At 42.7% G+C, this 25,024-nt stretch overlaps 1 protein-coding gene across 1 annotated transcript; it reads left to right on the top strand.

The window, feature by feature from the left end:
- The first annotated feature begins 61 nt into the window (after positions 1-61).
- Positions 62-24,539, top strand: LOC146821433 (endogenous retrovirus group PABLB member 1 Env polyprotein-like). Its single transcript, XM_085609854.1, has 3 exons — positions 62-1,270; positions 23,835-23,988; positions 24,454-24,539. The coding sequence occupies exons 1-3, from the start codon at positions 62-64 to the stop codon at positions 24,537-24,539; spliced, it is 1,449 nt and encodes a 482-aa protein (XP_085465980.1).
- Positions 24,540-25,024: the final 485 nt, after the last annotated feature.

The raw sequence follows: 25,024 nt of genomic DNA, 5'->3' as shown, positions 1-25,024 counted from the left end.
CCGCCGCGAGCAGCACGATTAGAGGATGGAGTTTTTCGGGATGGAGAGACCTACTAAAAGAATGAGCTTCAAGAGCAAAATGTGTATAATAATGAGTAGAAAAGGTTTTTTAATATTATGTCTGTTTATACTGTTTAGTTTAATGATGTTTTTAATTGGATATGTGACATTCTCTATTCAAGTGACATTCATGCCCACTACACAACCCATGCCTCCTCCTACTGTTTCTTCGCATTCTTTTCACCCTCTGCCCGAACATGAGTCCATCAGGAGGATGGAATTCGCTAATAATTCCTTTGTTCAGCTTCTGCACCAACACCAGCTAGTAGTGAACACAACTAATTGTTGGGTGTGTGGCCTTATGCCCCATACTACCGATAAAGGTATTCCTTACCTGGTCCTGCCATTTAGCTACAATGGTTCTGTGTGGGCATACAGAACAATGTTCATTTATGCCCGTGAAGTTAACCCCCTACGTTCTGTGAGGGATAATCCGAAGAATAGTGCTCTGGTCAAGGGAATAGTCGACATGATTAGAGGAATAAGTTCTTATGAGGCTATCCCACGAGATGAGACGCTAGCGTATATCGGATGGAACGTCACAGGATATGGGGTTAGTCTGAGTGGGAACCAGCGAGCGAAGAGATCCTCTCCGATTTGGATAGTACCCCATCAGGGTCATTACTGTCTGCAAGGTAATGGCAAGAATCCTAGAGCTGAGCTAGGGAAGAGTGTTTGCACTGAGACATATGTTTTTGCGTCCCAGGCTTCCCCATCGTTTCTAGCAGCTAAAGGTACCTACATCATTTGCTATGACAGAGCGTATACATGGTTGCCCCCTGATTTCTCGGGCACATGTTTTGTCTCATTCTTGTTGCCTCCTACATTTACAGCTGCGGCAGATTACCACAAGATGAGAGTTGTTAGAGGTGTCTTCAGTAAGGAAGATACCGCAGGACAAGAATTGGGAGATTTCTCGAAGGGCTTTCTGCCGTTTTGGGGACCTATGGTTAACAGCAGGAACATACGGCAATTGACGAGAGTGGTTGAGTCCACCATAGTCGAAACTGCCGGCGCCCTTAGTAACTTGACTGCTGAGCTCCAGTCGGATCGCCTCATGACTCTTCAGAACAGAGTTGCGTTAGATGTCATACTTGCAGATAGAGGAGGAGTCTGTAAATTGATCCAGTCGAGCTGTTGTGTTTTCATTCCAGACAACGCTCCTACGGTTTTCCAAGCCATCTCCACGCTACATAAGATCTCCGAGTCCGTACATGTGGACGAAGGAGATTGGTCATTAATGGAATGGTTCTGGGGGTTGTTATCCACCTGGGGATGGAAGATTCTGATGGTCATTGGGATGGTATTAGCTATCCTTTTCCTGTTCTATCTTTGTATACAGTATGCCCCTGCTGTGTGTGGCCTTTTTGCTACCTCGTGTTCGGGGAGACCTGTCCAGAGAGAGTTACTAAGTACCTTGATGATGCTACAGCAACATCTCAATGATCTGATGAACATAGATCTGGATTCAGATTGACGTGAGTTTAGGTTATTGCCTATGTAACGGCAAAAGGAGGGTCTGTGGTTCCATGAATTCTGAACCCGTTCAATAAAGGTTGTCGTATCGTGATGATTTTGGTGTCAGCGAACCGCAAATGACAAGTGCGGTATGCATGAGTGTTTTCGTCATGCTACACCGATGATTTGACTGTGTATTGGATGATCTAGCCTGAACCCCTGGGTTTCATTTTTGTGCATAACCGCCATTTTGTGGTTGACCTCACATAGGCCAATGACTACTGGATGACTGACCAAGCAAGCCTCCAGAGACGCATGCACCTTAGCTTGAGTTCGTGTTGACTTCTGTTTGACCTGAGTCAACTGACCCTGTCGCCCGAGGTTAAACTTGTTGAGCCAGGTCCTTGCTAAGCAGCTGGTCAGATAGAGATCAAAGAGCAGGACATTATTGACTCTATGGCACATGCACACACCCCTCTATCTGCATCTCATCTGTTTCTGCTCCTTCCCTTTTATGGCCTTATGGCCTAATTATTGATTTGGGTTAAGGTCTTTTATGACGGGCCCGTCCAGCCTCTTCGAGCAAGAATGCTGGATTTTTGCCTTGTCATTGGCGATGGGTTGGATAACTGGAAGTGGGTTTGTCGTTATGTGATGCCTCTGTAAATGTCATCCTCTGATTGGTCAAATTTGTAAGTAATTGATGCTCGCCAGGAACGTGGTTTTTGGCATAAAAGGCGATGCTTCACTCTTTTTTTTTGAGCAGTCTCCTGAGAACATACACCGTGTTGTACTTCTAGGATCTCTGTTACTGGCTGCAGCTAATAAATATGATCTTTGATGTCACCAGAAGAATCCCGTGTCTCTGTACTCTAAGACAGGTGAACCCGAAGACTTCGGGCGTATCCCCTGCGCCGCTGGGTTTAAATCACGGTTCTTCAGGCCTACATTTTGTAGGAGATATTTGATGATGTCCATTGAGTCAAAACTTTTTAATTTCCACTTACCATTTTTCAGCAGGTCCAATGAAAAGATGCCAGGTATTCCCTACCCAGTATGGACTGGCCTATTGGACAACCAGGCAGTGCCGAAAGGTGTGTTTGAGAGGTCAGAGTGTGAGCTAGTTTTCTTGCTATTTGTAGGCCTGTTTTATGTTCTGATGGAACTGTTTTTATGTTAATTTCCCTTATATGACCATCAACATTCCTCGAAGCAAGCACAAATAAATGCAGATTCCCTTACCTTGCAAAACACTTATACAGCGTATCTTTACAAATTCAAACCTGCCCTGATTTGCACAATGTGGCCCACTTTTTTTTAGCTGAGTCACTAATGGGGTCCACATATATGTTGGTGCCTGGGCCTCTTTTGTGTTCCAGTCCGACCCAGGCCCTACCTAAATCCTGATGTTTTACTTCAACGAAGAGCTCCAGTTTGGCCTATAGTCCAAACAATATAACCTTCCCTGATAAGTCTTCCCAACAGCCTCACGCGTGCTATGACGAAGGATAAGATAACTGATGACGCTCGAACAAGGCCCTGAAGGAGATAAAGGAATCCACCTTTGTTTGCTTTGAGGGTCTCAAACTCCTGCTCCTGTATGAAGTTTCAAAATGATACAAACGGTTCTGTCGGGTAAACAATATTACTTCTAGAAAAAACCTTCATTTGTTTGCTTATACGAACACACATAGAGACCATAAATAGTTTTCAAAACGGCTTTATGAATTGCATCATTCATAGATAACTATTTACAATGGCTGTCGAAAATTAAATGTGAAGCATATTTGTGACAAAGTGACATATAGTGCTCAGTGCTGTGGTGAAAAGTGCGTAATATATACAGTGTGACTTATGGAGGTATTTATAATTTACAGAGGCCAGTTAAGCGAATATTTGAAACAGTCTGCAGATGGATTGAATGAGTCTTTTATGCAGAGTATTTCCAACTGATCCTTGAACAAATGTCGACGTTTCAACCCAAGGTAGCGTTATTCGCTAGTCAATACGGGTCTTCATCAGGACAGGGAGTGACAGCCAAAAGGAGGCCCAATGTAACTTGTGGGGCGGTGTGCAAAGATAGGCAAACAGGAGCAGTTGTATCCTGTACGGCCTGGCTAGGAATTTGGTAGGTGGATAAATTCTTTCTCAAAAACGGTTCAAATCAAATCGAAACCGTGCCATATCAAGGGGTTTGATAGATGAGTACACCCGCATAAGGGATTAGTCCAGGGCGGCAAGTGTGCGAGGATAGACAAAGTTTTATCCTCAGGAGGAACGAATCACTTCAAAATCGGCCCGGCAAGGAGCAATTACTTCATACTCGTTAGCGCGCAGGCAAGCGTCCTGTCTCTCGCGGAGTCTGTCGGCCTCCGCGAGAAAGAATTTATCCACCTACCAAATTCCTAGCCAGGCCGTACAGGATACAACTGCTCCTGTTTGCCTATCTTTGCACACCGCCCCACAAGTTACATTGGGCCTCCTTTTGGCTGTCACTCCCTGTCCTGATGAAGACCCGTATTGACTAGCGAATAACGCTACCTTGGGTTGAAACGTCGACATTTGTTCAAGGATCAGTTGGAAATACTCTGCATAAAAGACTCATTCAATCCATCTGCAGACTGTTTCAAATATTCGCTTAACTGGCCTCTGTAAATTATAAATACCTCCATAAGTCACACTGTATATATTACGCACTTTTCACCACAGCACTGAGCACTATATGTCACTTTGTCACAAATATGCTTCACATTTAATTTTCGACAGCCATTGTAAATAGTTATCTATGAATGATGCAATTCATAAAGCCGTTTTGAAAACTATTTATGGTCTCTATGTGTGTTCGTATAAGCAAACAAATGAAGGTTTTTTCTAGAAGTAATATTGTTTACCCGACAGAACCGTTTGTATCATTTTGATAATCTGCCCAGGTTCTGAGGGATACTGGGTTACCCCATTGTGATATTATCCTGTATGAAGTTTGGCCAAGTCGGAGTGAAGTCACCCCGATAGAAGGTTAGACTTCTAGTGTAATATATTGAACATGGAGTGACCTCGCAGTGTTAGAATCCTCTTAGTGATCTTGCTACGATGGCTGGAATACTATATCAGCCAATCGCTCCAATAAGGTTGAGTCTAAAATGATGGAGTAAGGAAAAGAATACTAGGGGGAGATGTGGTCAGACTTGTTGACTCTGGAAATGGGGAACCAGGCTCGTATTCTTGCATTCGCTCAACAGCCTGTGATTTTGGGCAATTCACTTAACCCCTCTGTGCATTAAAAATGTGTAATGTAATTTAGTGCTCAAGCAATGTGCGCTAATTCCCTTGGACCAAGTTATATGAGAGTGCAATAACTAACGGAATAAATAAAAACAAACAAATAAAGTATCTTCTTTACTTGACTTAATAGATGAAAACTCATTCTGAAGTACAGTGTTGCTAGTTCCACATCACTGCCACTCTCCCTGCTCTTCCACTCTCATCGCTTTGCTTCTTGGTTTTCAGTTTTTATTTACATTGGGCCTACTGGCCTATGCTAGAACTGAACAAAAAGAACTAACTTCAATGGTGATACTACATTATAGAGACGTTGGGCCATCTACAGAAACATTCTAAGATGACAAATTCCAATTCTTAGGGAAGGGTTGATGACATTTTTACATACAAAGGTCCAGATTTACTAACACTATACCAAAGGTTTGTATCACAAAAGCGTTTTAAAACCAGCAGAAAAGGTTGTGTTGGATTCTACTTTCCAATGAAAATCCTGATTCGAATTGTAAAGTTGCCTAAAATGATGCAAAGTAGCTCTATGCACTCATTGTGCTACTTTGCATCAAGGGGCATTCCAATACAGGTATACGTAGGTGTTCCCATGCAACCATCCATGGGTTTTGATGCAAATCCCTATCTACTAACAGTGGTTGACAGGGATTTCAGCCAAAAACATATGCCACCTCGAGTCAAGTGTACAGAGGAGTACAATTTAAAACTCTCCACAATTTTTTTAATTTGAATGTGTAGCACTGTACAGCACACACACAAAGCTGGGAAATTATTAAAGCATAGTTTTGTACTGGAAACGTTCCCTTCTAGAACAAAATCTATGCTTGACAGAAGGCACACGTCCTTGCACTAAAGTGCAAGGATGTGTGCGTTGACACAAAACAGCCGGAAGTGCACCAGCGCAGAGGGAGAGAAAAAATAGCTATACCTTAGTAGATATGGCGCTGCTTTTCTCTCTCCCTTTGATGCTACACCGTATAGCACCTTTGGTTGCTGGTCTGCATTGTGCCACAAGTTAGTAAATCTGCCCCAAAAGTCTTGAATTTCACATTATGTGAATTTTTGGAAATTTTACAGATGCAATCTTTCCCATATTATTTGCCTTTAAAGACTGGCTTGGGCAGAAAATCTCGAACTAAGGCATTCCCCTCCTGAGCCTTTCTTGATGGTATTTTGCATGACGCTTGAATGTGATGTATATCCTTGCGTTCAATTTTCATTACATTTTGTGAACTGTCCATAATTTTCATAAACGAGTTTAAACAAAATAGGATTTCACACCCCCCTAGTTCTGAGTACACATAGCCAAGCCGTACCATATCTAAAAACCATGACAGGTTTTATTCAGCAAAATACCATTGGCTTCCTCTTTGTGGTTGTAAAGACCATTTCACTCACCAAATTCCTTCCAGCCTCTACAGGATATACACCAGCATCTGAGTTCAGAATTATGATTGCTTTGAATACCACAATGCCATGCACACAGGTTCTGTAGATTGGTGCTAATCTGGCATTTTTCAGAATTGTGTCTGGTCCTTGCTCTTGCTGCCAAACACCGGGCCTATTGCATTTTGTAGTATGTTTAGTAGTACTACAGCAATACTACTAATGTATTACAAAATACTATTCACATACCTAAGTGCGAAGGGCTATGCCTCCGTCTTTCATATCTTTTATGTACGATGACAAAAGAGAGTGGCTGGAAAATGGGGAATATTTATGACTAAAGGGGAGGGGTAAAGGGAATAGGAAGAAGTTCACGAAGTGATGGGATGGGCTTAGGGAGGAAACTGTACGTTTACACAGAATAGTTACGCCATTGCTAACGACAAGCAGCACTTACATAGTTTCTGCAGCCCAAAAAAATCCCAAAACATTAGTAAATGTACTCCAGCTCAAAATTGGAGTAAGTCCAGCCCCACACATGACCAACCACTGGTTCTGTAAAACCATTCCATAGAAAATAATGGAGGTAGGGACTTAAAGAAAAACCTCATAGGAACAAATCTTAAAATAAATTAAATCATATTATTTAAACTATTGAAAACTTATAAATGCATTTAATCAAATATTACATAATCCATAAATGAAACATATTTATTATTTTATTTAAAAATATTATTAGTCTCTTTAATTTTATAATTTAATGTAACATTAATTTACTTTTGGTTAATTCTTTACATAACTTTTAATATGCTTTAATACATAATAAAATATATATATATATATATATATATATATATATATATATATATATATATATATATATATATATATATATATATATATATATATATATATATATATATATATATATTCCTTAGGTTGGATTGTTTTCCTTAATTTAAGATTCTAAAAAAATTAAGGTATTTTAATTTAATATATTCTAAATACCTACCTGTTTAGTTTAAATTACATTTTTAAATCCTGTTTCATAGAAAAATTCCCATTAATATTTAAAATAGAAATATTTTTCTATTTTTGTTTGTAAGTTTAATGTTCATGGCCTCCTGGTCTGGAGTTAATTAAAAATTCCTCTCTTTGGAATAGCCCGGGCTGGTACAAGAGAAGACAGTAAGTCATCCTTTGCATACCTTGCACAAGCAGTGAACATGCCATAGCTGTGCCTCATGATTGGAGGGGCAACCAGGATTCAAAAGTAGCAGACCCTCTGATTGGATAAGCCTATTAATCAGAGGTAATACAAGTCTGGCCTTAGCGGTCAGTTTATGTTCAAGGTTGGCCTACGGTTGTATCAAGGCAACCCACACGTGATCCATCCAAGGAAGCCAGCCACGGCCCGTGGTGTAAAGGCATGATAAGAAGTTTGCTCACCGCATCTGCAAAACCCTTGATAAGGGCTGCACTTCAGAAAGTTTTCTCTGTGACTGATGGGTTATGCTGCAAAGGAATTTACCAGCTTGATGAGGAGCAAGGGCATCAGTCAGAGAACCACAAGGAAATTGCAGACAGCTGCTCAAGATAAGGAAGTTTGCAGCACATCAACAGAGGGAAGCTTAATTCCAGTCCTTGAAGGTGAGATCACTTGGCCCAGACTCCTCCCCTGCGCTGTGGGAATATGTTTGGTACTTCCAGTTACAAATTGCAGTTGGTGAAGAGTGTTCTGGTGTACAGGCCTCCATCGTTCTTTTTGTGACATCTGGGGGCATCAGGTTGTACTGGCACTACAGCTGGTCAGTGGATAGTGGACTCCATGGAGTTCTGTGAGCGGCGGAGCGTGGTAAGTCACACTGCTTGCACTGATTTTTAGTGCGGGGAGTTTGTACTGCTCTGTAAAATCACCACAAACTGCACTATGCGTTGAGTAGATATTTTGCTTGAATGATAGCTCCCTCAACACGAGCGGCAGATTTGTCAATGTGAGCAGTCGTGATCTGCCGTAACTACCCCCGTTGAGAAATCACGCTGGGAGGAAGTCTAGTGTGCGATTTTTCTCACTTGAAAGAAAAAACTCAGCTCCGACTCACTTTGTGGAGTTTTGCGGAACTTCGCACTCTGCGCGGAGTGGGCAAAACTCTGCGAACTCTGTAGGTAGAGCAGAATTCTTCACCCACCCCTATCTGTAATATGCAGTGCTAATTGTGTGCCTACATGCTAATTGTGCTTTTGTAGTGCTTAGTGTCTAGGCTCTATAATACGATTTGGGGTCAGAACTCTGGCTCTTAGGGTTGTGGAGACATCTGGTTTTGACTGTTTATCCTAGTTTTATGTGTAGTATATTTCCCTTGTGTGTGTATTAAAGTACTTTTCTTTTTACAAAGTAAAGGACTGACTGGACATTGATTTGCACTGTATTCTGAATGTCTAAACCCATCTCACCTCCTTCAGTAAGCCTAGGATTGGTTTATCTCGCTACCGAAAGAGTCAAGTGCTGGAGAGGTGTACTTGATTATCCAGTTTTGGGTCCACTAGTATTGAGGCTCCAGGACACCAGTGGGGAACACTCCAGTTGATGCGATTGGAGCACAGCAACCCCTGAGTTACCTGGTGCCCAGGAAGCTGGGTCTAACAAATGTGTAAATACTAATAAATTCCACAACTCCGCTCTGCCTAAGAAATCAAACAGCATAAGCAAAGAGCTTCATTAATCAATCATTCCTAAACTTCATTACATTTCACCTCCTCCACCTGCTCAGGGGTGTTTGTTTGGAGGCTGCAACGTCTAGTATTAATTAAACTAAAAGCTGCAGAAGTTGCAAGTCCCCAGAGAGCCTCTCCCGGCCTGCAGCATGCAGCCACGAATAGGCGCAAATGAGCAGCTTTAAAAAAAGCCTGAGATGGCCTGGGAGATGCCTGTAAGTTCTGCATTGCTGTCGTGCGCTAAAGAACGCATAACCACTTGGTACAGGATGTGTCTGCTTCACATCCCCATGCTCTGTCAGTTTGAGGCTCACTGGCCCTTCACTTGGTACCTTTGCTTGTCCCTTTCAGGTATGGGTGTACAGTGGACTGAGGGAGCTAGCGTATCCCTGTGATCAGAGTGAACCCGATTGATGCCAATCTGAAGCCTCTTTGAAGTATAGTAAGTGTGACAAGACACTGAGTTGGCCCTAGATCAGCTTCAGCGGTGCCTTACAGAACTGATGCCACTGAGGGTGCGCCAGCTCTTGCTGCCCCCTTTTTCGTTGCCTCCTGACATCCAAAGTTACCCAGTAGCCGGTGAGAAGCCGCAAGAGAGGTGATTGGGAGTGTGCAGTCACCGGGGCTGTGAAGGAGAGTGGGACTCATCGCACCATGAATGGTGGCGCTGAATAACAGGCAGGTGCTCCAGAAAGACTCACTCTTCATAGACTTTACAGCTTTGGCATGTTAATCACTTCTGTGTCATAGAGCAGCTGCTAAGAGTGACTTATGTCAGTTACCTGCCCATGCCTCCTAAGACCCTGACTAATAAGACCCTTTCAGAGTGGTATGCGCTATGCCAATTCAAACATCCATGCTGTAGGACCGGCTAACACATCTATTTAACTTCTGTGGCAAGCTGAGAGAAATGTATTTCTGCAATTTCTTTTTGCCTTCAATCTGCTATTGCATAGTTTTTGTCAGTTGCCTTGTTTTTGTTAACGCCATTGTCGTTGTTTTGCTAGGAAAGTCCTGTTTCGGTCTTGTAGTGACACTGAGTAGTGCTTGACAGCTGATCAGTTAATTTTCTGGTGGCAGTGGTGGGTTTTTACCTCTGTCCTACGTACGCCAGTACCAGCCCACAGCAGCAGCACCAGCAACACGGGCTTCACGGTGTACAGCTTGGGGGGCACCATGAAGAAGGTCTGTTGCTACTGCTGAGTTGTATCTTTGGATGGTGGTGCTCAGGAGAACAGATCTGGTGCTAGCTGAGGCATTGAGGGGCAGATTTCGCCCTGTGTTTGCCGCTGCTTGTGTATGTTTACAGTTTACAGAAGTGTCCCCCCCAGCAGAATCCGGTAGCAGCGGGCTACCACCTGCCTGCCCATGGTGTGAGGCAGTGGCCTGCAGCGCTCTGCTCTTCTGCAACCATGCTCATTTGAAGGCTTGGCAGTGATCTGGAAAGAAAACGTGCAGCCACTCACAATTGTGTAGTTAATTCTGTGTAATCCATGGAAGTTTAGTGGAGTTCTGTGGATTTCCACAGAGTGAAACTCCCCCAATTCCACCCACTCCTAGTCTACATGCAAGAGAGAGCTCACAGCACAAAACAAATCTGCTGACTACTTTGGGGGCAATTTGAGTTGGCTAGTTACTAATTGTTTACACTAGATCCAGTCAGTTGGGATTTTGGAAAAGTATGATAAAAATACCAGTGATTCCAGTGACACACTGGGACTTGATATTGGCTTCTAATTGCATCGAGTGATTTTAACATTTTTTTCAATCTAACAAAGTTTTTCCTTTGCTTTTCCTAGAGACATACATGTAATGTAAATTTTCCCCAAAAGACCCTTACCGAGATTCACTCTTGCCATTTGTAACTGGTCATTTTGTATTTCTACCACAAATCGTGAGGCATACACACCGTGCTAAATTTGAGCCAATGGTTTCTGGTGCTCAGCACCGGAACTTAATTGTCAACATCTGTGCTTGTGACAGTCTGCCACAAGGTGCCACTATCTGGCTAATTTAGAGATTACCACAACAACAGTTAGCTATTAATTCTATAGACGTTTAAAATTACTATTACCCACCGCCCAAGCCATTCTTGTAGCTTGGAGGCCTGAAATAGTCTGACTTGTCACACTTGTAGGATTGTTATGGTTAGTAGCTGTGCTGTTCCTATCAATGGCAGCATGGCAAGGGCAATGTGTGGTGCAAGCTGCAGTGGCATCCTAATGAGAGCCCTGGCACAGAGGGGCATATTTATGGGGTAGGGGATAAATAATAGAAAAAAAAGCACTTACCTTCCACTGCTGGCTGCTGTTTCAGGGTTCTTTTGCTCTGGCACCTACACACTGCACAGGCTCCTAGATGCCAAATAAGATGCTGCTCTCACACTGGTAATACAGCATGAGAGCTTTGCCATGATTGGCCTGAGTGGGATTGTTTAACGCTTGCTCAGGTCCTTGGGGCCTATGCTTCTACTCCACCTGGCTCTACAACACAGCTTGGGTGGAGAGAGATCAAAGTATGTATGAGAGTTTGGCCGGCCTTAAACAACCGGCTAAACCGGCATGTGCTCTTACAGTGTGCACTACTCCTCCCCATCTCTTGTGATGGCCCGCCCAGACTTGGCTGCCTTTAGAGGAAAGAAAAATAAAATGATAATAAAATGGTTTTATTATCATTTTATCATTCCTGTCTCCCTCAGTTGCCTGGCTCTCAGCAGAGGGGGCAATGCTCCTCCGCCATTGAGGAGGAGCCGCCACTGCACATGACGCGTACAGCTTCTGCCACAGTACCATCAATGAACAGTTTCAGAATGGCACATATGGGAATGACCTACCTATTGGTAAGGAAAACAAAAATATACATTAAACTAACTAACAAGTTGTACTGTATAACATAATAGCCATCTTTGTGTTTGTGTATGGATCTCGTGTCGTGCACATCCTGGGAATAACTTACTCCAACATGTACAAAATGATGTCCTATTGTGTCATTCCCTCACTAATCCTGCAATGGAAGTAGGAAAAATTCTGTAGTGACAAGTATTGTGTCATCTCAGACTGTGTGAGTGGATAGAACAGCATTTTCTGTAATGTTGAACAAATCAACATACAAATCATGTGTTTCACAATTAAATTCAATATGAGTAGAAGGGATACATACTAGCTATGTTTGAGATGTGTGTATGTGTAATGGTTTATCAAGTTTGGATTATCAGTTAAAGTTCCCAAAATATAACTGGCGTTGATCAAATCACGTGTTCCTAAGTAAATGTGTCATTCATGGCAGCAAATCTGTAGGCTGACCAAAGTATCTGGATCAAAAATGGAAGAAGAAGTTGTAAATTACTTTTACGTCATGTACTGTAAGTGCAGCATGAATAATGAGTAAATGTCAACTCTAGGTACATATGTGATACCAAAAGATTAAAATACACCTATTTTTCAGACATTCAAACTTTCTAGGTCCAAACATGCACATAGATAATAACCCACATTCGCATACTTCATCAAGATTAACAATTTAGTGGCTCAAGCTACCTACATTGTCTACATAACAGACCATCAATTTAAAAGTGGGACAGTCAACGAATATGCTGTGAAATATGTCAAACACTAGGTAACAACGTAAGAGAGAATGCAACCAAGGTAAGGTATCACAGTGTACTCAGAATCCTAAACTGATCCCACATGTGCTACATCAATGATGTCAGAATCAAGGCATATAAGTACATAATCACCTACAAGGCAAAGTCATATGCATACATCTAAAACTGAAAGTGTTGTTTACAGGTCTGTAGTATAAAGTTACCTATATTTAGATCATGTTGTCCCATATCAAAACGCCCTACATTGCTGTACCGATGTGCCCACCTAAGTTCAGCATGGCAACTTTGCAAACAAAAAGCATTAGATTATGTTTGGAAAAAAACAAAGTAAATATCCATGTCACATGTTAGAAATTGCTTACATGTACTAAGCAAATTTACCATGGTAAACAAATCAAAGGCTGTGCTAATGTCATGTAGGCAAGCAAGGACATCATAGGGAAAAATGGACAAATGTATGTGTGAGTGTCAACCATGTTGGCACTGTCACAACCTACACAGGTCTGAATGTATGCAACAGATAATGATTATACATTTGTTACTTTGAAGACATATTACGTGTGAATAAAATAGAGCTTTTAAGAACATTAAAAAGTACTTATCACAGTAATCTACTGTTTAAACATGAAAGTCAGATTATAGATGTGTCCCATGTTTCACAACATGGACAATATGTTCAATGACACATAGAAGTTGAACATACATGTGTAAAGCAATGGTTAACAGTACCTAACACCTATCTGTTAAAAGTGAAAGAAATGTTTATGAGTTTGCCCGTAAACATAACACACATGGTCAGTTATGTCTAAGTAACAAAGTACAAAATCATTGACTGTTGGTATTTTCCATTTCTCAGATGACCAAGGATATGAGTATCAGCCATGGCTCATGACTCCATTCAACAATCTGCAGACGGAGGCTGAAAAAAGACTTAACTCTTCTTTCACAAAGACAAGGAATGTAATCGAGAGAATGTTTGGGGTCCTAAAGTCCTGGTTCCGCTACCTGGACATGTCAGGCAGAAGGGTCTTGTCCTTGCCTCCTATGGTGTGCAAAATCATCCTTTCCCGTGCAATTTTCACTAGTATCTGCTGTGGGACTATGAGCCATAAAATCAACAGGAACTTGAAGAGGATGCAGACAATAATACAGATATAGAGCACGCAATGGCAGGTCAGCAGAGACAGGACCAAATAGTTGCCAATTTTTTGCATAATGAATAGCAAATGATGGAAATACTGACAACAAATATGTCAGGTTGTCATCCAATAAATATGATTTTTGTAACTCATATAGTGTGTTGTGTTTGTGTGAATGTCAACGTACATATCTAGTCACTCACATCCTCTCAGCTAGATGTAGGTCGCAACATGTATGAATCATGAGTTCTGAGCTGTTGATAAAAATTGGACCATATTTCCAACTAAGAACAAATCAACGCAACAAACCAATGTGATACGGTGCAGTGCATGAAAGGGACAGGGCAGGATTGCCACATATCTAGATAGATATCGGTCATTCCTGTCCTCCTTCTCTTAAGCTATCTTGCTGTGAGCAGCTAAATAAAAGTGTGTTTCATGTGGCACTTAGTGTATGATGGATCACTAATCTCCCAAAAACGGAGTCCCTGATGCAATCTCCTAATTGTAGTGTGTTTCACAAATGGAATAGCATGCAGAATGGCAGCACTTTGCTGGAGGAAATGTCGCAGCAGATACCATCACAGATAATGGGAGACCGTTGTCATGGCTAAAGGTTTAAACTCATGTTAGATATTAAAATGTTATTTGTAAATAATGCATTCATGCATGTGTGGGGATCCACAAAACAGCAGACATGTAACACTTTTCCAGGACTGATTGATGTTAAGATTAAATTAGCCCTCCACACTTGATAGAATACACATTTACCATGCTTTGCAGAGCAATGCAAGTAGACTCAAAGGCGCGTAACAAAACAGAATAAATAGCTGAAGTAGCAATGTGTTGCATTTTTCAGAATAGTAAGACAAAGGAAATGTTTCCAACCATCACATCATGTCAGGGAGACAGGAATGAGTAATGTGCGAAGTGTGTAGGTCAAAAAAGCAACCAAAAATGGCTGTGAACATATACATTTTCATTAACTATGGTGCAATGGTGTTTTTGGGTAGGGAATTTACCTCTTATGGTGAGATTTGTGTACTCCTGGCCTTAGCACCCAACTGTATTGTTGTTTGGTCATTGATGCTGGTAGGTTCTCATAAGGTAACATAGAATATGTGTGTGTGCACCCTGACAGAGGCCTGTGTAATGGATTTCAGACTGGTTGAACCAGGAGAGCCACCCAAAGACCTACCCTCATAGTTGATGTAAGCTACTGCCTTTGCCATAAGTGAAACAGATCAAACATATGGTTGTAGCATACTGTGCAGTGATCATTAGTAGTGAACATGACAATTCAAACCTGGGTCACTGCAGTGAGGCCTACTCACACAGTCAACTCTTCTAAAGTCATGTTGCAGTGTGCTTCACTCACAACGTCCCAACCTCAGGTTGACCTGGAAGTTTGTGTGTAATAAAATCATGTGCCGAAGGCATGTGCCTGTGCAAGACATACACAACACATTGGTTGAATTGTGGAACAGTGTTCAAATGGTCAATGTGTGTGTGCTGGCAGCGTGTGTTCCAAGTGACACTCTAGTATAATATAAAGGGATTGTAATACAGAATAGTGTGCGCAGGCTGAGTGTGCATGCTAAATGTCAATATGCTGCTGTTAGCATGATACATGCGGATGACAGTACTGGCCATTGAATGTGCTGTGTCTGTAAACTGAGTGTTGAAGTGCTGCACTGCTACATAACATGTAGGACCTTGGTTTTGATCCTGGCTGCCTGGGGATAACATGAGGATTAGAGAAATGCCACCAGACGGAGTTTGAAAGTCCAACAAAGCTTTAAGCTGATGGGACATACACTGGAGCATGGGAGATCCAGCATTTGTCTATGCTACCTCTAGTGTGTGTTGAATCAGTGATACTCTACAAGGAAGAAGAATAGAGAGATTGGGCTGAATAGGGAGCCTAAAAGAGTGGGTCAGAGGGCCCAGAATCAACCTCTAAATGCACAAATGACTGTGGGTGACATCAGGTGTGGGAGCAATCAGCTCTTGACTCCTGCTTTGCTGTGCTGCCCTGCTGCCTGGTGTTCCCCTGGTTGAGTGATAAGAACTGCACATGCATCCTATGAAACCAGAGAGACTTCAAGGCAGTCTGCCTGGCCTCCTGTCATTAAGTCTCATGGACATTACAGATTTTCAACCACCCTGTTTCAGCACCAGTGGGCATATTTATGAGCCCTGTTGCATTGACACAAGCGTAATTTATAAAGCCACACAAGGCCACCTTGTGTGACCTTGAATCGGCTCATAAATCTGGAGTAAAACAACGCAGGCAAAACCACTGCAATGCGTTACTCTGCCCCTGAGAAGCGGTCCACGAGTGTTGCATAGGTGGGCCCACGCAACAACTGTGGATTTTGGTGCATTTTAAAATTTACCAGAAGTGGTCGACATGAGAATGTGCTAAAAGACCCACGCCTCCCCAGCTGACCCATAACAAGGAGAAATATCTTTATTCCTCCTCACTACTTCCTCTTTCCATGTGCGTTGCATTCTGCAGCACACATAGAAAGAGGAAAATGTCTCAAAGCAATTGTTTTGTATAGAATGGTGCCCCTTCCTACACAAAAACAATCCTCCTTTCAATGTAGGCCTCTGTGTTGGCGCTAGGCTGCCAAAATGGCACCAGCACAGTGACAAAGGTAGGAAGGCACAGTATTCATTTAAATACGGTGCATACCTGCACTTTCCCTGTGATGTAGCGCAGTGCCGCAATTTAACTTGTGGTGCTGCACTGTGTCACTTTGCCATAAATATGGCCCCTGGACTCTGCCATCTGTCAATCTGCCCAGCCAGTCTGCCCTGCCAAGTCGTGCCACCCCAGTCCTAGAACAATGAAATTTGGCCTAAGATGTTTGCTTTAGCAGAAGCCATGCTTCAGGTGTAGATCCTTCACAATGCCTCTGTTGCGTGGGTCAAAACCCGCACAGTGCCCCTGATGTGTACTGCATTCTGCAGCACAAGTAGAAAGAGGAAAATGCTCATGCAGTTAATTTGATCAGGAAGGTACTCCTTTCTTTACAAAAACAAACCACCGTACAATTCAGGCACCCTTTCACCATGTTGCAAGGGTGCCGGTGTTACCGCTAGGCAGTACTTTGTGCTCCAGCACTGGGAAAAGGCAGAAATGGTCCATACAACATGATGACTAGCTGACCAGTGCTGCCTGAGTTCTTGTTAAATGTGCCCCAAAGTGTATCTGTGGTGTGTGTATGCCTTGTGACACACAAGTCAACAGAGAGTGACACCAAGTGGCAGAAGTATCAAAAGGCCACACTAAGCAGCACACCTGCCATACATTCAGTCTTGTGTTATATGGAGCAAGCACTCATGTGGCCAAGTAATAGCAAGCATACTTTTACACAATTGATGTGCACTATTTATCAAGAACACACCCTGATGAATGTATTTACATGTCAATGTGACTGGATACAGGATGTATTGCTGTTTTTGACCATTCAGCTGATGCTAACACTGCACACTAAGTCAGTCAAACTGCCCGCTGGTTAAATTCACATCACATATCACCATCCATACTGCACATGGAATGAGGTTTGTCTGTGTGGCAAGGGTAGTATGTATGTACCAAGTGACACATTTTACGCACAGCCCAACAGAAAGTTACCTTGCTGTGCTGACTCAAAGTGAAAGGGCATGAATGCATCATCTTTAAACTTTGCGGTGCATTCCTGTCCTTTACCATCACAAGACAAATTTTGTTTGCCTAGTGCCTAGTATAGGCTAGTGCTAAAGTTAGTTAGGGTAGGCTAGGTAGGTGTAGGTAGTTTTAATAGTTAATAGTTTTTATACATTAAAAAAGTCTATGTTCTCTAGTTGATTAGCATTTAATTTGCAAGAGTTGGTAACATTGTGTTAGGTGAGTTGGACACATGATGTACCAATTGACCGGAGGACTTTGAAGGGATATGTAGCTTTGTGAGAGGCCTATGGACAACTGTTAGTCTTCCTCACATTTGAGTCATATATGGACCCATTTCCATACTTTAGAAACTGTAAATGGGACTCAGTATTTGATATTACACACTGCACAACACAGGTAGTCTCCTGCTGTATCACCCTGTGTGAAAGTGATAGTGGAGCTTGGATTGAAATTTCTCTACAGATTGATGCTCCTTGGGAGTGCTGGGAGCATTGCACTCCCCCACACACCTTTGCACCATTGTACAAGGGAGTCAGTGTTGTTGTCTGGTTACTAATTGTGCAGGAAGTCACGCCTGCCTGGAGAATGTCCATCATCATTCGCATTGACTGCTTGCTGAATGTGGCACATCATGCAGCTCACTTAGGTCAACTAATTGCAAAGTTTAAGGTTCATATATCTCCACATTGTCTCTTCCCCTGGGGAGGTGCTGCTTTGTTTCTGGTTCTCTGGTTTGCCACTTATGCACAATTGTATGTACAATGTACAATAGATGTAATGTGTGGTTGCACTCACACTCAACACATATATGAGCTCTCAGGGACAGATATGCACATTTTGCCTACTTATCCAGCTGTTGCATTATTCAACATTTATCATTTAACACAGGGCCCAGACAAGATGCCCTTGCATTACTTGGTTACTGTCATCCAAGGTATTGGGTTGGCCTTGTGCATCCTTGTATGGCACAAGTAAAATGCAAATCCATGAGAAATATGGACATGAGTATCTGGCTAGTATTAATACAATCATGCAGATGTATGTACTGTTGAGTCTCTTTAGTGTGAGAAGTGAGGTATTCACATTATGTGATTATGTTGTCATACTGGGGAACTTCACATCTTTCTCCTCTGATGTGTGTTCAGCCTCCTCTGCAATTGGTGGTGTTTGAATGGGAGGCAGCTGAGGCACACATTGATCAGAGTCAGAAGATGGCCCTCCCTTGTTCCCAACAGCAGTTGTAAGTGCCAGTAAGGCAGCATCGTAACCTGTGGCATGGGCCTGCTGGTTTGCCAACAAAGCAACAACGTTGCAATTGAGGGCACTCAGTGATGTCATGAAGGAGTCAAACTTGCACTCCAGGTACTACATGGTATTATGCATGGTTCCCAGCTGTCTGACAACTTCACTGGTGAACCAGCAATGTCAGCTAGGGACTCATCAGTACCATGGAGCAAAGATTTGGTGTCTGTGATCACCTTTGTCAAACCCTTGTTAGGGCTGAGACACCTATGGACTCCTTCTAGTGTGGTCTACATCCCCGACTGCACCTCATCAGCCATTCACTGCTGGACTCCTGCCACTCACCATTGAAAGACAACTTGGGTGTCCTCTGAGTACTCAGCTGAGAAGGAACATGCCATGTCCAGGGAATGTCGGTTCATCTGGAAACCCTGCAACATCATCTTCTCATTCCAAGACTGGAGAAGTTTCAAAAGTGTCTAGGAATTATTGGAAGGTGTCTTCATCCATGGGGGCAGAATGGTATTACCAACAGGTTGCCGATCATAGACAGGATCATCTACAGGAGGTGTTGTTGGTCCCTCTGGAAAGAGATAGCAATATCTTGTGAATAAGCCATGATTGAATTTGACATAAGGTATTATTGTTACATTCAGATAGTTTTTAACAACAATTTCTATTACACAGGGATATGCTCATCATATGTTTCTACAATTAATAAGGCCATGTTACACTATGATTGACCTTGACATGGCAAAACCTGTACATTGTTCACGCACCCTCAGTATTAACGAGGGGCCCTATTTATGTCATTACATACAATGTAATGCAGCTAGGCAGCTTGCTGGCCTGCCCTGACTGAAAGAGTGGGTACAGGAACGGGCGACATTTTACATATTGTGGTGCATTTCTGATTTCTGCCTACACTGATGAAACATTTGCTGCTCAGCACCATTGCTGAGACCATTGGACCATGTCGCAAGGGTGTCTGCATTTGCTCTAGCCATTACTTGCCCCCCCTTGATTTAAATTTGTCAAGGGAATCCTTTAGTTTCCTAGCACTCACACAGTCATCTCCACAACAATAGGCACTGAGAACCATCTCGGAAGAGGATAGCCACCGTCACACTTGGAAGTATGCAACAGTTCAAACTCCCTCTATTTCCTCAGAACCCAAGGTGCTCATCTGCAGAGTGCCAGAAATCACATCACTCAGCCCCACTCTCTGAAACTTGTACATGACTCCTCTGGCACTCGTCATTCAGACTCTACATCATCTCTTACACTGATGTCACCCATATCAGAAATTAACTCTTAAGAGACTCCAACACCAACAACAGCCATAATTCCATTGACCAACATGGCTCAGTCTGTGAGAGTAATGGCTCGGCTCATACTCAACGTTACAAGATAGTGGTTCTGCAAATGAACTGGTTGCCCACCTGACTAGGCCCAAACACCTCAAACTCCGACCATCCCAGAAACGCTCCCACCATCTTTTTCTCCTTTTTTGATGATTTTTTTGGTCAAACGTGGTAAAATTACGTGATGTAATCATGGTGGGAAATTAAATCTTGAGGTGACTTGCTGTACAATGAACCCACTTACAAATACTTTAAAGAAAAATTATTTCAATGTCAAATGTTTACATGAATATTGTTCTTTATTCTTTTATATAAAATGAGCTCCTCTCATGTGAACTTTCTGCTTGTAGGAACACTTTCACTTTAGTTCAAAAGTGTTAATGAGTACAATGCATGTGACATCGTGGCAGTAGAAATATGCAGTCTCTGTGAGAAGCGCATTTGTGTGTAAGAAGATGCAGAGAAGACAATCAAGGAATCATATGCTTTTGCAGGCAGCCTGTAATTCAAAAACATTAATCTAAGAGCGAATGGATTTACATAGCTGTAGCACGCTCCAGTGAAACATTATTTCATCCAAATTTAGAAGACCTATTTGAGTAACCACTGAAATCTACCCATACAAAGCTAAAGCCATTTCAGTGTACCGAGAAAAAAGACTAACGCCCCTTTCGATGGGACTAAGTTACTATTACTTAAATGTGTTTTCCACATAATCATATGAAATATCAATATGGTTTTTGTAAATTTATTGACTTTAACTAATCATATAATTGATATTTTCTTATATCTAATAACGTATCGAGTGAATCTGGTCACTTGTTGGCAATGTTTTTAGTCTTCAGTTTAGCTGTAAATTATTAACCCATAGGAAAATGGCATACATTTGAATTCACATTTTTTTTAGAATTCACATTTTTTTTATGGATTTTTTTTTTATACATATCAGCATTAAGTAAAAAAAAAATATTCCATAAGAGCTGCATATGCCTGCAGGCTCCAAATCGTCAGGGGTGCAAGGCGCTGCGTCCAGCGCTTCTAATGTATGATCAGTATCATCCGCCGATACCCTGGAAGATCACAGCACTTCGAGGCAGCTATATATATATTACCTACTGGCAGTTGCCAGCAGGTAGTTATAGTTAGGAACTTGGGCCTTATTTATAAGAAAGTAACACAGTGCAATGCCGCAAGCCATTTGGCTGCTCCGTGCTGCATTACTTTCCAAGCACAAGGTTGCGTCATATTACGTCAATATGACCTATCCCTGAGCTCTCCCCTGCACTGGTGCACAATTGGCTGCCATGCACCAATACAGGCACTCTTGCACCATGATGCAAGGGTACCTGTGTTGCGTGGATGGTTGTTTTTGTGCAGGAAGGGAAACCTTCCTGTACAAAAACAACCACGAGAGGTGTTTACCTCTATCTATGTGTGATGCAAAATGCAGCACGAATAGAAAGAGGAAAAAACAAGGAGAAATAAATGTATTTCTCCTCGTTGTGCCTCCTTATGCCTCGTAGGATTCTGATGCATTCCCGGTTTATGAAATGTTGTAAATCTGGAGATGTGTCAAAATCCATGGGTGTTGCGTGGGAACATCCACAGCAACACCCATGGCACACCCCTTTCATGCAATTTGCTGTGTGAAAAAGGGGCGCATTGACAAGGCCACGAAAAGCCATGCAGAGTAGCTTTACGTGGCCTTGTAAATATGGGGCACAACACTGCGCCACTGGTGCGTCAAAAAAGTGACGCATCAGCGGCACTAGGGCCTTGTAAATATGCCCCCATGTTACCATCGGAAAAGTGTTTTTTGACTTGCTATATTTTTGGTGCCAGTTGACGAATCTTCACTAAATTTTCCCCAAAAAGTGTGTCTGTAATTCTAGCATGGAAAGTTTCGGGGCAATCCATCAAGCGGGAGCCGAGAAAAAAAGTGGGGTAATAAAAAGTGCATTTACTATGTTAATTCCCATAGAGTCTTTAGACACGCCTGTAGCCCGAACCGCTTGATGGAATTACACCAAATGTGGGAGAAAGGTGGCTTTTGGTCCTCAGATCACGCTTTCAGTTATTTGGTATTAATCCGTTCAGTAGTTGTCAAGATATTAAAGGAAATCCAAATGTGTAAATCTACTACCACAAACCTTTGCAAATAATGACAAGCTCGTCCAGAGATCTGCGGAGCTCTGATTGGCTGCCAATACTTCAACCCGGAAGAGTTGGCAGCCATCTTAGGACTTGGCTTCTGCTCAGTCCCAAATAAAAATGCAGAAAAAAAGAAAAGGAGGCAGGGTACGAATACCCTAAGCCCCTACCCTTGGTCAGGGGTTTCCAGAGGGACCCCGTGAGGGCGAAAAATAATTTCTTTCAAATAGTGAATATATATATTTTTACAGCAAAAAACAAAAGTTACACGGACGTTATAGTTAGTCTCAAGGTCCCTGTGGTCCCAGCCATCTCCCTGCCTCCTGCGGGATCCGGCATTGCTACACATCCAGCTCCCTGTGTGCGAGAACAATTGTATAATCTCTTTCCCTGTCTGCGAGAATGGAAAGGATGAAACCTCCCATTCCAGCGGACGAGAGCACTTTGACAGCTCCTGCACGCTGGAACTGGAGTGCTTAATTTGGCTTGAAGGGAGCTGTGACTGCAGCCACCAAGCAAAAGCAAACAGCTTTGTCCTCGGGGTTGGGCAACCCAGGACATAGCAGGAGCCTGTCCTGGGGGTTGATGGTCCCCAGGGCCATGTATGGCTCCAGGAGGGGGGAGTGTTGCTCCTCTCCTTTACTTTTCAGGGCTAGTCCAGGGAGGTGAGGGTCTCCAGAGTTCTATTTGGCCTCTCTTCCATTTCTTTTTTATAAATATTTGGTCCTGGGGAGGTCGAGGTCCCTGGGGCCTGGAGGGGTCCGGGGTCCTCCCCATTAGGCTTTCTTGGCCCAGGGAGGTAATCGTCCCCGGTGTTCGGGGAGGTTCACCCAGCCCCCCCATCAATGTTTCATTAGCCCCGGGGAGGCTATGGTCCCTGGGGCTTAGAGAGCCCATGGAAGGGGGCCCGCCCACCCCGCTAATTTTGAACCATTAAAGCCTCGGGGAGGTGGTGGTCTCCAAAGCTCAATAAGCATCAGGAAGGGGGCCCAGTGCGACCCCCATTAAAAAAAAATGCCCCCAGGACCTGGCCCACCAGCGCTTGCTTTTTTAAAAACAAATTGCGGCTTTGTCGTGTTTTTATGGTATGGGGGCCAGTGCTGAGTATTTCTACCCTGCCCCTTTTCTTTTTTTAAAGGTTTTTTTCTGGGACTCAGCTGAAGTCGAGTCCCAAGATGGCTGCAAACTCTTCCTGGTTAAAGTGTTGGCAGTCAATCAGATCTCAGCATGAGATCGGGAGGACTCGCTGCCCTTGATACCCCAATTTATATTTCATTTCAGTAACTCAAAAACTACTTTATAGATTTACACCAAATAATAAAAAAACCTCTTTCTGGACAAAGGGCTACCTTTACGCCAAATTTGGTGTAATTCCGTACAGCGGTTCGGGCTGTAGTTGTGATCAAAATCCCACGGGAAGCTGACTTTTTGTTGAGCCATGCCTTTTTCTCAGCCGCTGCTTGATGGTTTGCTCCAAAACTGCATGCACAACAAGAATCACCAACGCACAGTCAAGAAATGCTTTTCCTATGGAAACTTGGTCCTAACTATAACTACCTATTGGCGACCGCCAACAGGTTGTATATATTTATATACATATATAAATACAACTTACCAACGCTGAGATACAACTCCTCTCCTTAGGCTTGACCTACTGTCCAGAAAGTAGTTTTGAATACACGACCACCAGAATTTACATTTTCAATTTCATTCGAAAACTTAAACTTATTACATTCTTCAAACAGAAACATGTCAATAAACCTCCTACTACCAACACGGACGACATGGCCTACACTTATGGCACTCTTGCGTTATCAGACATTGCAACCATATGCACCATGACTGAACTTGAGTCTCCTACTGACAAGGCCGCAACACAACAGCTGCTTCACAACGCTGGTATTGACACCACAACCAAATCACAAGTCCGTTCCGGCCACCATCCACATTCACGCCCACCATGCCCAGAGATGCCATCGACATATACAATGATGTTATCATTGAGGAGGTCTAAAATTTGCATATGCTTAAAACCTGCTTCAAACGTAAAAACAACTTCAAACACAAACATTACATGGATCTTATGAAAAATTTAAAGAAAGATCTTATATCATTATCAACAAATCGGATAAGGGCGGAAACATCGTCTTGTGGCCTAAAAAGATGTATATGGAGGAAGCCAACAGACATCTGAATGATGCTACGTGCTACAGGCCTGCCACCATGAAGGAAGTCGTTGCAAGTGGGAAAGAAGTAAAGAAAAGCCTCAATAATTACAGGACACAAGGCTCTCTCAGTAAAGATGAGTTCAATTTCCTGAACAACGAATTTCCTGCTCTCCCTATACCTTATTTTCTTCCGAAGGTAGACAAAGGAACATCACTGGTGCAAGCGAGACCTATCATCTCAGAATGGAAAAGCCTTTGCGAAAATATTTCCAAATATGTTGACTATTTTCTTCAAGAGCATGTCATTAACCTACCAACATACTTAAGAGACACCAGTGACTTTCTTCTCAAAATCAAAAATGTTCCTTGGTCCCCGAACTGTGTCCTGATCTCTCTAGACATAACTTCGCTATACACCATCATACGCCATCATGATGGACTACACAAATGCCAACAAGTCTTGGCTAAGAGACCTATCTACTGTTACAAACACAATGAACTTATCATGTTCCTCATTGAGTGGTGTCTGCAACATAACTTTTTTATGTTTAACAACAAGGTATACCAGCAGCTTAGAGGTGTTGCCATGGGGGCTTGCTTCTCCCCCAACTACTCATGTCTCCATGTGGGCTGGTGGGAGGAGCGGGTCCTCTGGGTAGCACACTCAGAAGCTTGTTCTAATAAGATCCTTTGCTGGCTACGCTATATTGATGATGTATTTGTGGTTTGGAATGGCTCCATTGACAGCGCAAAGTCATTCATTAATG

This window comes from Triturus cristatus, chromosome 6, assembly GCF_964204655.1.
Source record: "Triturus cristatus chromosome 6, aTriCri1.1, whole genome shotgun sequence".
NCBI classification, from domain to species: domain Eukaryota; kingdom Metazoa; phylum Chordata; class Amphibia; order Caudata; family Salamandridae; genus Triturus; species Triturus cristatus.
The sequence above is the reverse complement of the archived record's forward strand: the minus strand, read 5'-3'. Positions and strand labels throughout refer to the sequence as shown.